The sequence below is a fragment of the Sciurus vulgaris genome, assembly GCF_902686455.1.
Source record: "Sciurus vulgaris genome assembly, chromosome: 10".
NCBI classification, from domain to species: Eukaryota; Metazoa; Chordata; class Mammalia; order Rodentia; family Sciuridae; genus Sciurus; species Sciurus vulgaris.
In genome coordinates, this window is record NC_136470.1 from 12,518,261 (window position 1) to 12,532,433 (window position 14,173).

Below are 14,173 nucleotides of genomic sequence, written 5' to 3' on the forward strand. Positions count from 1 at the left end.
CTGTGTTTACTATTTCTTGGATTTCGAAGTTTAATCTGAAACTTTTTGCTGTGAAATTCTACTTGCAACGAGTGACTAGCCATCCATTTTACACTGGGTCAGGGTCGGGGGTGAGGTGTTAGGGCTGTTGAACCTGGTTATTATATCCTGTTGTTGTTTTTTTTTTTTTTTTTTTTTTTTTAATACTAAAATGTTTTGGAACAGATGATTCCTCCCCGGGGCTGTGCCTATATTGTTATGGTTCATAGGCAAGATGCCTATCGTGCCCTGCAGAAACTGAGCCGCGGAAACTATAAAGTAAATCAAAAATCCATAAAGGTACAGTTTTATTATTTTTTTTTAATGTGGGATTATTATGTGACTATTTAAAAACTAATTTGGGCTTAATTATGACTTGAGGCTTTCAGATACATCTTTTAATTCCTAATAAACCTATAGCATTTGATTAATACAAAATTTCAAATATTCAGTACATAGTAGGCTTTGAGGGGAGGTGCTGGGAATAGAACCCAGGGCCTCTCAGAACTATATCTCTAGGCCTTCCCCTTGTTTAAGGTTGATAGTGTCATCAAATGTATTTGGTGCCTTAAATAAAATGTTTTTTAGTGATGTATCTCAAAAAATATGTGCCATCTCAAAAAAAAAAAATTGCCAGTGATAGAGGAAAAATTCCATAGCCATTCATCCCTTGGGAAATCAAAGATATTGTTTCCTCAGTGTCCTATCATCCTTTGTTTTATTTTGTTTTGTTTTACGGTACTGGGGCTTGAACCCAGGGTGCTCTACCACTGACCAGCACCCCGACCCCCTTTTATTGTTTGAGACATGATCTTGCTAAGTTGCCCAGGCTGGCCTGGAACTTACTGATCCTCCTTCCTTAGCCTCCTGAGTAGCTAGCTAGGGTTACAGACATGTGCCATGGTACCTGGCTCCCAAAATCCTGTTTTACCTTTACTTTTATCACAAAAATATGTTTTTGTCTAATGTTGATTAATTGCCAGGTATCCATAGACTTCCAAAAGGGACACTTAGTATGCCAGGCTGTACAGGAAACTTCAGTCTCTCTCTGATGAACTTTTTTCTTTTCTCTAAGCTTCATGAAGACTGGGTAGTTGGGGGTGTGGTGGGGGGTTGATAAAGAGCAGGTGCCATTGAAATTTTCAACTGAGGACAAAATGAAGATATAGCCAGTTCATGGTGAGAATAAGACTTTGAGATCCAGGAATAACTAGTGCTAGTGCTCCTTTACTTCCCAAATTCGAATGAGTGGCTTGATGGGGAGTAGTAACTCTTAAGACTTACAGTCTCCTTTTTCCTTCATATTTTCACTGATGGCGAAATAGATTGCCTGGGCCTTAAACAAAGGAATAAAAGCAGATTATAAACAGTATTGGGATGTAGAACTTGGCGTTACTTATATTCCGTGGGACAAAGTCAAACCTGAGGAATTGGAGAGTTTTTGTGAAGGAGGAATGTTGGACAGTGATACGCTTAACCCAGGTAAAGCAGTAATTTCTCTTACTGTTCATTTATTTGCTTGGTAGTGTGTTTAATAAAATATCTGGGTTTTATACATATATATATATTTTTTTTTCCCCCCCCCTATAATGTAAGGAAAAATTTTAGGGATTTTTTTTTTTTTTTTAAATACCCTATGCCAATCTCTCCATTGTAAACTGAAGATACAGTAGTGATTAAGACAAACATGGTCTTTATGTAACATACCTATCTAGTGGAAGAGAGGTAAACACAAGTGAAGTAATTACTACTGGTTGTGGCATTTGTTACTAATTATAGAATTAAGTTGAGTTTTTTCACTGAAAATTAAACAGGTCAAATATATCTTTAGCTGAGTATCATTGGTACAAGTTGAACACCTCTAACTCCATGATGCTTAAACATGATGCTTAAAAAGTTTTGGATTTTGGAGGATTACACATTGAAGGTTTTTGAACTAGGGAGGCTCCTATCTGTAAGATCTGTGCCAGCATTCCAAAATCTGAAACACCTCTGGTCCTAGGCATTTTGGGTAAGGGACTCAACCTGTACTGTATTTATCCAGTGCCTCATAATAATTCCTTTGGAAATTTTTAAATGTCTAAAGAAGCAGTCAAAAGTAAATGTATAAGACCAGGAGGTTTAGTTACCTGTGTTTATTAATACTGCCAGATTGACAGTAAGATTGCAGTGGGGGGAAAAATAGTAAAATAGATAGGCATGACCTACTGTAGATTAACGGATAACAGGAACAAAGAGCATAAGATGACTTGGTAATATAGAATGAACATTTAAAGGATTCTTGAAGTAGGAGTGATGTTTGAGAGCCAGAAGGGGGTGAAAAAAGTGCTATACTACTCCCATACTCCACCTCCTTCCTTAATGCATGGTGCCTTCACTTAAGATAGAGCTTCAGTTAAGATTGAGCCGTCAGACCTGCTATCTTCCAGTTTTGCTCTGAACCAAAATTAAAGAGAGAGGTGGGGAGGGGAATCCTGGAGCTCATATGCAATGGGGTAGGGGGGTTCATTTAAGAGAATGAGAGTATAGAAGAGTCTCTGACTAGAAGATATGTGGAAGTAGGTCAGAGGATATCTGAGTTATTCTTTAATATTAGAGAAAATCGATTTGATAGACTCTTGTGGTTAAAAACAGACGCGAGAGCAGGGTATGTCTGGGTTGAATCACTTGCCACTTATTCAATAGAAATGTGACTTTAAGGGGCAAGTTGTCTTTGCTCTCCTCATTTGTAAAATGGGAATATAATAGTATCTACTTTTAGATGGCTATGAAAATGTTAGTATACATAAAGTGCTTAGGATGTGCCTAGCATCCTAAGCACTGTTTTCCATGTTTTTTATTGTTCATTAATTTAAATAATTATTGCTTATAAAATTGACATCACATAGGAATTTCTTTATTAATCAGGCTCAAATTTTTTATAATCTTGTTGTTACATTTCTATAACTCTTGTAGATTGGAAAGGAATTCCCAAGAAGCCTGAAAATGAAGTTGCTCAAAATGGAGGTGCAGAAACCTCACATACAGAACCAGTATCACCCATACCTAAACCTTTACCTGTGCCTGTCCCTCCTATTCCTGTTCCTGCACCTATAACAGTGCCACCTCCACAGGTGAGAATATTTTAGACATGGTTTGAACTTTTAAGTATCTGAAAGACCCCTTTATAGATCTTATTGTAGTCATATCTCTAGATTTCAGTCAGAACCACAAATACATAAATATGCATATTTTTCATATTTTGGCATGTCATTTATAAACTATAACAGTGTTAATTTATATTGCTTTACCATCTGTCTAGATTGTTCATTGTCTTAAAATGTTCTAGACATATAATTCTAATAGTTTTGTAGGTGCATACCTTTTTTTTTTTTTTTTTTTAAGTTGGTAATGGACCTTATTTTACTTATTTATATGTGGTGCTGAGAATTGAACCCAGTGCCTTGCATGTGCTAGGCAGGCGCTCTGCCACTGAGTCACAACCCCAGCCCGAAAGGGAGCTTCCTAATCTTCAGTTTCAGTGGTGCCATCATGAATTTTTTTAATGGATAAATGAAAGATATTTAATAAGTTGAATGTCATTTAACATAATGAGGCATATTATTAGATCAAATCTTTGCTATTTAGTCAATTCACCTATTGCTTCAAAAGAAAGAATACACCTTCTGGTAAAATTGGGCTTGATTCCAACTCCACTGTTTGTGCCTAGCAATGTGGCTTTGAGCAAGGCCCCTAACCTTTCCTGCTTTGGCTTTGGTGTTCCTCCTGGGTCAGAATTGTTTTGAGGAATAAATGAGATAATATATGGTAAGCATTGCATATTTTCTAGCATATAATAATAATAATGAGAAAACATTTAGGTGAAATTTATAAATACTTGATCCATAGTTCTGTGTGTCATTTACTATTTTTTTCTTGTCCTTCAATACCTTCCTCATTTCTCACATTAAATCTAAATCAGATGAATCTGAGCTGGCATAAAAATAGATTGTGTGGTCCCTTGATTTTTCTCACTGTAAGGGTAAAATTACATGTTTTGATATATACTTAACCAAGATTTTTTTTTTTAAGTAGACTCTTATGTTTGCACGTTTTAGTTGACTTTTGGATGTATCTTTCCAGTGCTGATTTTAAACAATTTACTGTATATCAGCATTGATTTAAGGGACCCTAACTGATTATTAAAATTTAATCTTATTTTTAAGCAGTAGGTGGCATTTGTTTGGTACTTATTAAGTGCCAGGCACCAGTGATCAATATGTATTTACTCAATACCATAATTATGTGATGTTGGCACATTTCCATTTTAGAAAGTTTAAATAGCTTGCTCTCCCCACATATAGTCAGCTAAGAGGATAGGGGCAATTTAGCACTAGGATTTGTGCTCTTAGCCACTAGGTGATTGCTAAGTAGCCCTTCTTAGAGCTATAGTTCCCAAAATTCTTTGGCCTTTGAAACATTTTTAAAGATAGCATTCTGTCAGAGTACCAGTGGATGCTGATGAATTATAGTATGAATTTGTATTCCTGAAGGAGAGAGCAAAACTTCAATTTTCTCTCATTTGATTTACTTTTGTCATATATATAGAATTATATCAAGTTGTATGCTATTTTATACCTAATTTATTGGTATAATAAGTACACATTTAGAAACATTTAGTTTTACAGCAATAAAATATTTATTTCATCTAAATATACTGTGTGAGGGCAGCTAAGTACGTAACTTTTATTTTTCTTTCTTTCTAGGTCCCACCACATCAGCCGGGCCCTCCTGTAGTTGGTGCTCTTCAGCCGCCCACTTTCACACCTCCTTTGGGAATTCCCCCTCCAGGCTTTGGTCCTGGTGTTCCTCCACCTCCTCCTCCTCCACCATTTTTGCGCCCAGGGTTCAATCCAATGCATTTACCACCAGGTATACTAAGTTGTTTGAGAAGACATTCTTTTAGAACCTGAAATGAAGTGATACAGAAGTTGATGTTATTTTTCTCACTTTAGGTTTTCTTCCTCCTGGACCCCCACCTCCTATAACTCCACCAGTATCCATTCCTCCTCCTCACACTCCACCAATAAGCATCCCAAACTGTAAGCATATTTTTCCTTTGTGTTCACTTGCCCTCTTGGAGCTGGGGGTAGGAGGGAGAATGAATCAGTAATAGGATCTATAGTATGGCAGAAGAATGTTGACCGGGGAGATAATTAATTATTCAGCTTCACATGTTGATGTAATTATATTCCTTAGCTACTATCGCTGGTATAAATGAAGACACTACAAAAGACTTATCTATTGGAAATCCCATTCCAACAGTGGTGTCTGGGGCTAGAGGAAATGCCGAGTCTGGTGACAGTGCGAAAATGTATGGCTCTGCTGTGCCACCTGCTGCACCCACGAATCTGCCTACCCCTCCTGTAACCCAGCCTGTTTCACTTCTTGGTAAGTTATTTTTTTTATCATTAGTTCCCCCACCCAAGTTAGCTATCTTAAAATAATTGTGAATTTTGGTGAAGTGGTCTCTGAGGCTAGTTTTCTTTGAGGAAGATCTTAAATCAAATGTGTGTACTTGGTCTTTACCAAGATAACCTCAGAGGTGGCATCATGCTTATTTGTCTTGAATAAAAGTTTGGATGTCCACATCTTAGTTTGATATAAAAAAATGATTAACCTATGTAAAGAAATTGTTACAGAATTCATGATTAACATACTTCCAGACTCTTCCAGCTTTAGAAAAAATATTTCTTTGATGGCACAGGTTTTTCTTTGGATCAATTTTTAATCCATCTGAAATCTGTGAACTTCTATAGCATTTTTTATAGGATGGCAAAGAAATCATCTTTGATACATTGCAATAAAATAACCGGTTTCTAGGTAATAGTTTGACCTCCCAAGGAACCACTTTCCCATTGACTCCTCAGGTTTCTCCTAATGGAGTTTATATTCTTTATCTACAACCTCACTACTGCAATTAAGAAAGGTGGGGCTTAATTTGTGTACATGTTTCAGAGGGCTTACCCTGGCTGGCTTAAATTATAAAAATATGTCATAGTTAATTATAGTAGACCATCTTTTAAATTAACACTTTTATATTAGAAGTGGTTATCACCAAGTATAATTAATAACTTATTCTCCTAATGGGAAGATGAAACTTCCTTCCTGAATGTTATAATAGTCTAGAACTGTGAGCCCATTATGTTTTTAGAGGTGTGTGTGTACACATGTGCTTTTGTAATCTCAGGTTTTTGTTTTAGGAAAAAACCCATTGGTTACCTCTGAAATAGATGTAGTACTGTGGGATATTGGTTTGTGATGAAGGATTTTTATGCTTTTTATATTGGAATTTTTTGTTACATGTACATATATATATACACACACATGCCGCATTTATAATAAAAGCCAATTTACCTTTAAATGGTATTCTGTATATTCTGGCCTCTTCAAGACTGAACTCAGGTCCAGAGTTGACTTGATTTTTTTATTTCCTTTAGGACACAAATTGAGTAATAATAAAATAAGATTTAGGACTAAAATTTATCACAAGTAATTTGGCAGTACTTACAATGATGGGAAATGATTTGTTTATTGAGCAAGTTGCTAAAGAGATTTATACTAAAAAAAAAAAAAAAAAAAAAAGAGATTTATACTGTAAATAGAAATCATAGCAGAAGCCTAGGAACCAAGGAACCTTAACATTTTTGTATCTTGTTATGCTTTTTTTTTTTTTTTTTTTTTTTTTTCATATTTATAAGATGGTTGCACCAGGATCATAGAATCTGAATTAGATAGAATTTTTAACCCCTTCCCTCCACATTTGCTCCACCAACATACACCCTCAGTTATGAATTCATTTTGAAAAGAAATCTTGTCTGTGGTCCATGAATAGTCGGTTGCTTGGGACTGTTTACAAAAGTATGTGTATTTGTATTTTTCTCTGGGCTTAGTAAATTTATTGAATGAGTGGAAAGATTTCATGATCTCCAAGAGTTTAATAACTACTGCTTTCAAACAACACTGAAGAGTAAGTACCTGACTCTGATTTAACATTAGATCTTGACGACCTGGCCATTTATTTATTTATTTTGATACTAGGGATTGAACCCAGGGACACTTAACCACTGAGCCACATCCCCAGCCCTTTTTTGTGTTCTATTTAGAGACAGGGTCTCACTGAGTTGCTGAGCCTGGGTTTAAGCTCGCCATCCTCCTGCCTCAGCCTCCCAAGCCACTGGGATTACAGACTTGTGCCACCTCACCCAGCCTAGCCTAGCCCTTTATTTCTTACCATTAATGAACAGACAGTTTAGCCTTTGCATCCAACATGTGAAACAAAATATAACACAGAAAGAAAACTAGTAAACTTGAAAAGTAAACTTAGTAAACTCAGTGCCACTATACAGATAATTAAACTTCAAATCTTGCTTCACATTTCTTATTACCTGACATATCTGGCTTATCAGACTTCCCCCCACTGAATAAAATGTCTGAGAAAGGGACATTGTTCAGTGAATGAGGGGATAGATAGGTGAGTTGTTTTCTTTTCACTGCAGGGCTATTAATAACTTCACCTCTGCCGATTACTTTTGGCTATAATTTTTAAAACAATTTTAAAAATTGAAAATTGAAGGCTGTTTCAAATCCTGAATGGTTTTAAATTTGACATAAAATTAAAATGAAAACTGTTTTATTAAACTAAGTACTTTAACTAAAGTGCAATTTAGTTCTAGTCATGAGAGAAAAAGACCTTCAGTGGATTTTCAATCAGAAATCTTAAAAAGGAATGTCACATAATTTTTTTAAAACTGTTATAAAAAGTTTAACAAAATAAGAAAATGCACTTGACCTAATTTTTACATCATGGTAAAAGCAGGCTTTTTGGGAGAAAGGACATGGATTTCTCTGCCGAGCAGCTATCATTTATGCTCATTCCAAGGCTTCTGACAATACTGTTTCCATATATTACCACCACTTGTCTCTTGCCCACTGGCTGCCATCTTCACATAGCCACCTTGTCATAAGATTCTTAAAAGGAATATATTCCCACAGTACTCCTTACGTGTGTCTATCACCATTTAATTTTAATGATAAAGTCTTGTCTTTTTTTTTTTTTTAACTGAGGAAGGTGAGCTTTGCTCAAAGTGTGTACTTGGCAGGTTCAAAACTGCCTTTTCAAAATGAGATTTTTTAATGTGTGCAAATAAAGGAGAACTGGTTAAAAGAAAAAAAAAACTAACCAAGTCCCATCATTTTGATGAAGGAATTCAGTAATCACATTGCAGTATTTCAGTACTGAAGGATCAGTGATTTTAGTTGAGGTGTTGCTGGTGCGTTCCAGGTGTGGAGTATTGGAGCTAAGATGCTTCTGATTTCCCCTTGGTGCTCTAATGTTTTCTTTTAAGTTCATAAAAAGAAATGCTATGCTGACCAGAAAACTTGTAAGCTAGAAGTTGATACTGAACTCTCATTTCCTCGTCTGTAAAGGGGAGTAAAAGTGACATTGACAAACCAAGGTGTCATAACTGTCAGTGGGGTAAAATATCCACCCTAGGGTAGGCATTTAGTGATCAGTGGGTGCTGTTACAGGTAAGAAGTGATGTTTAGAACACCTAGAGAATATTTAAACTTTGCAGTTCTAAAATTATATTACTTTGGCTGTAATTCTTTTTAAATTCTTCTCTTTGTTGGCAGAGAGGAAGCAAACTTATTAGGAGAAAATATGTGTTGACTTACTTGCCTCAGATATTTTCAAGGTAGATTAAACCACATCTAGAGTTCACACATTAAAAATTTCTTCATTTGGCTTACTGAGAAAATGTGTGTGTTAAGTAATAGTGATGTTTCATTTAAATAGCTTAACTAGGTATCTAAATTTTTTCCATTAATGGTATCCAGTAGTATAATGGAAGGTAAATGTATCATTGAGACTTTACTAATTTCTTAGATCATAATTTCTGAAATGTTTTTAAAGTAGGAGGGGCCAAACAAATGTTCAGCATATCTCCAAAAAGTCTGTATTGAGGCCTGATTATACTGGGAGGAGGCATTAGGATGCCTTAAGGATAATTTGGTTTAAGAATCTTCTGTATCATCAGACTTCAGTGTGGGCATTAGTTTGGAGTGACTGCCTGTTTCTGGATCTGGGCTGAGGTGTAGTCCCTCTCTCCCCCGACCCCTATTACTGTATATGAAGAGAATTAAATTCCCATCATGTAGAGATTTTGATTCTTTTATGATACTGATTACCTGGAAATATAAAATTACAAGATATTCAATAGTAATTAATTATTACCTGATATTAAAGAAAATCTGTACTTAATAGCTCACAAATCAAAGTAACTAGCACAGTGCTGGTTTCGTAAAAGCTAAAGATAACATTCCGCAGTTGTTGGTCATCTAGGAGAGGAGGAATATTAATCATGACAATTCAGTTCATTCTCTTGACTGTATTTGTGTTTACTTTTCTCAAAAACCTTTGTATAATATGTATCTTTAATATGATGTACAGCATATTTTTATTAAAAATTCATTGTAAATGTGAAGTTTGGGTTACTTGGTGTTCCAAACAATAAAAAAATACACAAAAAAAAAAAATGTTTGTTTGTGTTACCTATCTCTACCGTGTTACCAGGCTATCCAGAATGTTTTCAAGCAAAAACTACTCTCGGTTGAATTCATTCCTTTCTGGAAAATTAAAGCTTCTTGTCAAATACATTTATTTAATGATCATTAATATGACGAGATCCTCTCCCCATTTTTGTTGCACTACTGCAAGTGATGGTAAAGTAAGAATTGAGTTTTTGTAAGATCCATATTTTACTTATAACTTTTGTAGCCAGAGGTTTAAAAGTCACAAATTGTTGGCCTATTAGGCTGAATTGCTAGGCAAGTGTTGTGATACACTCATTCCCTGTGCAGCCTCAGTAGGCATTTGACTTGATCCTAAACTTGGACACCTTGAGAAATATAGGGACAGAAATGATTTGTGAATTATTAAATGGTTGTGTTTGCTTTTGTGCAATAGTTATAATCCCTAAAACTGCCTGGAAGATAAATAGTTCTATCAGCCATTTCAGTAATTGCTTTAAAGTAGGTAATTAATGGTGATTTCACTTAGCTTTGGATTTCTCTGCCTGTCTCTAAAATTTTGAATTTTAGAACTACTAATTTTTAACAACATTTTAATTAGAACATTAGAGCACCAATCTGTTAATAATGTATTAGTCATTAACATTGAAGGAAAACGTGGAGAAGATTAGAAATCGAGTTTTAAAAATATCATACAACCTAATTTTAGAGAATAGCTTTTGCATTTTAATATTTATTTTGAACTTTGGTATAAGGTTTGATTACATTAAATAAGCTAGAAGGTATGCTAGATATTTGATTTGGTACTCCCAAAATCTAATGACTTTATCCTATTTCTTTAAGAGCTTTAAAATATTTGAATTGATATTTCACTTGTGTTGCAGAATACAAATAGTTCTTAAATATGCATTATAATGCCCTCACCTTAGTATATGACATTATTCAGTTACATAGAGTGGATAATTCAAAGTAGTGATTTTTTTTTTCCATAACAAATATTGAACTTGGAATATGAAGTTATGCATGAATATACACTCTATTCTCCAAGAAGACTAAGCACTTCAACAAAACACCGGTAGTCTGTGCAGAAATGTCCAAGTGCTTATTACATTCTCTCCATGTCATCCTGGGCTGTCACTTTCTAGACTGCTGTAGAACACTAGCATGAAGACTCTCTAAACTTAAATCTCTCTGAGGGACATCTTGAGGAAGGTGGGAGGGCAGAAACTTTGGACTCTAGGTTGATTTGGGCAGACACATATTGCTGTGAAGAATTTCAGGTAAGACTTTATCCAGCTAACATTAACAGTAAAATTGCTTACAGACAATCACGTTTAGTGATAGACTATATATTTCAAACTTACATTCTCTAATAGTGGAATTCTTAATCCTAAGTTGTAGCTGTTAGTCTTTATCAATTTTTATAAAATACTTAGCAATTAATATGCAAGCTGATTTTGGGGGTGGTGGGGTAGGGGCAGTGCTGGCGATTGAGCCCAGGACCTTGTGCACAAGCTGAAATTCTAAAACACAAATGTAATTAATCTGTAGGAAAATTGGCAATACAAATTCTACAATACATTATTTTGCAGAAAATCCATGGAGTTGTTTTTAAAAGATGATAAATCAGTCTGATGTCATTTCAGATTTTCTTTTCCATATGTTAGATGTTATCAAAACATAATGTTCCCTTATGTTAAAATAAATGAGACATCTTGGTATACCTGCAGTATATATACCTGCAATATACCTGAAGTTCCTCTTAAAGATCTTCCTAAAATTCTAAGAAATTATATATTTTTTGTATAACCTTCATATCTGATGCAATCTGAATGAAATATGCTTCTCCCATTCTTGAAATCTCCTTATTCTTGCATTCTCAACTGTCAGAACACAGTGCCTACTATAAGAATCAACTGGGAGTGTCTTCAAAATAAATATGCCTAAGTACATTGATTGGTGAATCTAGGCAAAGAAAATACATTTGTTGGTTTTCTGAAGGTCTGAAATCAAAAGAAAAACACTTTTGCTGATTAAATATGTTTATATTTTTTATATTTGCCTAAAGGTCGATAAGAATGTTCGATACATTTTTTTTCCCTCGTTCATGTGAAATTCCATTTTAACCTCGTGTAAAATGGCACCACAGCTGTCATTCTCTTGGGATCAAATAAAGGTAGAACCAGAAACAGAAAAGGAAATTTGTAGAAAAACACATCCTTTTTCAAAGTTCAAGTTTTTCTGAATTTATGCAGAAAAAATTCTTACAGGCATCAGAGTCCTGAACCTATTGCCTGTTTTTATCCTAAGAGGTATCGTCTCTCTGATGACATTGGGCATCACCAGTGCAACCAACATGCAGGCATCAATCTACCTACTCGGGGCCCATTGTGTGCCAGGCACCCTCCCAAGTACTAAGGATACCACAGTCAACAAAATGACACTGCCTTCCTGGATTTTTATTCTAGTAGGTTCTTGGATAACAAGTAAACTAATAACTGTACACGGAGATATTCCTATGAAGATAGACTGTGAGGGGATTTGAGGTTACCACATGGATGTGTCATTTTCAGTAGAATGAGAAAACAGAACCCTGAATAGTGAGCTATGTAAATACAGAGGAAAGGCATTTCAGGTAGAGGTAAGAACAAAGAGGAATCTTAATTGAGAGGGAACTGATTTGCTTGAAGGGACCACAAGGGGCTGGTCAGCTGGAGCAGAATGAACCCCAAGGAAAGAGTGACAAGAGGTGAGTGCAGACAAGTGCAGCAAGAGGTGGCACAGGGTCTTGAATCACACTGTGATCTCATTTACGTTCTTCAGGGGGTTACTGTAGCTATACAGAACAAAGTTGGTGAAAGTGGAATGAACGGTGTTCTTGGATTCTGGGGCAGTGAGATGATAATGGTTTGTATTCAAAGTATTTTGAAGATAGAACCTTTAGAATTACCTCATTACTTAAATGTGACATGTGAAAGAAATCAAGAATAGCAAGATTTTTATCTAAGCAATCCGTAAAGTGTAACTGCCATTCCTGAGATGCACAAATCTGAGGAGTTGGGAGGGGGGTATTAAATTTGAATGTTGAATATTTTAACTTGGATTCCCAGGTGCAGATGTCAAGTAAACTAGCTCAGATCTAGAGGTGTATATCCTGGTGTCATCAGCGGATGAAGATCATATTTAAAACTACAGAGCCTGTGAGGTTATCTAGGGAGGAACTGAACAGAGAAGTGGCAAGAGGACAAAACCAAAGAATCCTTCAACATTTAGCCGTTGAGAACGTGATACTGAGCTAAAACATGCATAGTCCCCTGCCAGGATCCACTCTAGCAGTGTGTGTGTGGTCATCATTTAAGCCTTAGATTCCTGTGAGGCGAACCCCATTTTATAGTTGGGAAAACTGCAGCCCACAAGCAAGGATGCATAAATAGAAGGAAACATTTGGAGACCATTACTAGGAAGGAGGAAGAGGTGAACTGGCCTTGATAATTCAAGAAAATACTGAGCTTTGCCAGCTGATTTAACAAAGTAAAGGCTTCTGATGACCTGGAGAAAAGAGGTTTTCTTGGAATGATGGGTTCAAATACCAAATTACAGATGGTCAGGAGAAAATGGGAGATGAAGATAAGGGTACAATTGTGATTTTGAACATTCCTGAGATTTGCTTTGTAGGAGAGCAAAAAATGGAGTGGTAGCTGAAAATATGCAGGATGAGAAAGTTAATTTTGTTTTCCTAAAAGTGGATACAACTATAGCATGCTGATTATTGGGATGTCCAGTAGAGGGGAGAATTTGAGAGAAGAGACAAATGATAGGTTGATTGGTGAGAGGAGATGGATCCAGGGTAGGAACAAAAAGGCTTAGTCTTTGAAATATAGATAGTCATAGTCGGAAGGAATATGACTTTGCTGGTAGGTAGATGAAAGTCCTTTGCTAAAGGTTTTTTTTTTTTTTTTTTTTTTTTAAGGTAAGCTAAGATAAAAGATGGTATGTCCATATAATGGAATATTACTTGGTAATAAAAAGAAATGAAGTACACACATAGGATGCTATACAACATGGATAAACCTTGAAAAGATGCCAGTCATACAGGACTACATAATATTCCATTTGTATGAAGTGTTGAGACTAGGCAAGTTCAGAGAGACAGGAAATAGATTATGTGGTTGCCTGGTCTGGGGGACGGGGGGAAAGGGGAGTGATGGCTAAGGGTACAGGGTTTCTTTATGGGTTAATGAAAATATTCTAACATTGATTTTGATGGTTGCCTGCTTCCGTGAATATACTGAAAAGCATTAAATTCCTTGCCTTATTTGGCTGAGTTACAGGTTACATGAATTTTATCTTATGTGAAGTTTTTATGAAACAGACCAGCTAGGAATAGAAAGAAAATGAAGGAGAAACAAATGTGAAATAGGTAGGACACGAACATGCAAATTGACTAGGAAAATGTTCAGATTGCTCACCAGAACTAGGGGCACATTTGAGGTTATAGTTATAAAATTTTTAAATGAGACCAGTCAGTGTGCTGGGGATTGGTGTGACCCTTAGCCATGTTTAGGTGTAGATTAGGTAGAAG

General features: G+C 35.7%; 1 protein-coding gene across 5 annotated transcripts in view; it reads left to right on the plus strand.

Annotated features, from left to right (window-relative positions):
- The window catches only part of SCAF4 (SR-related CTD associated factor 4), a 60,168-nt gene that overhangs the window by 39,617 nt on the left and 6,378 nt on the right, over positions 1-14,173 (plus strand). For 3 of the 5 annotated variants that reach the window (XM_079156421.1, XM_079156424.1, XM_079156420.1), the window contains 6 exons: positions 205-318; positions 1,344-1,500; positions 2,974-3,131; positions 4,764-4,929; positions 5,013-5,099; positions 5,257-5,448. In XM_079156421.1, coding sequence (XP_079012547.1) covers positions 205-318; positions 1,344-1,500; positions 2,974-3,131; positions 4,764-4,929; positions 5,013-5,099; positions 5,257-5,448 — 874 coding nt within the window. The remainder of the gene's footprint in view (positions 1-204; positions 319-1,343; positions 1,501-2,973; positions 3,132-4,763; positions 4,930-5,012; positions 5,100-5,256; positions 5,449-14,173) is intronic. The other 2 variants (XM_079156423.1, XM_079156422.1) reach the window with 1 other exon arrangement.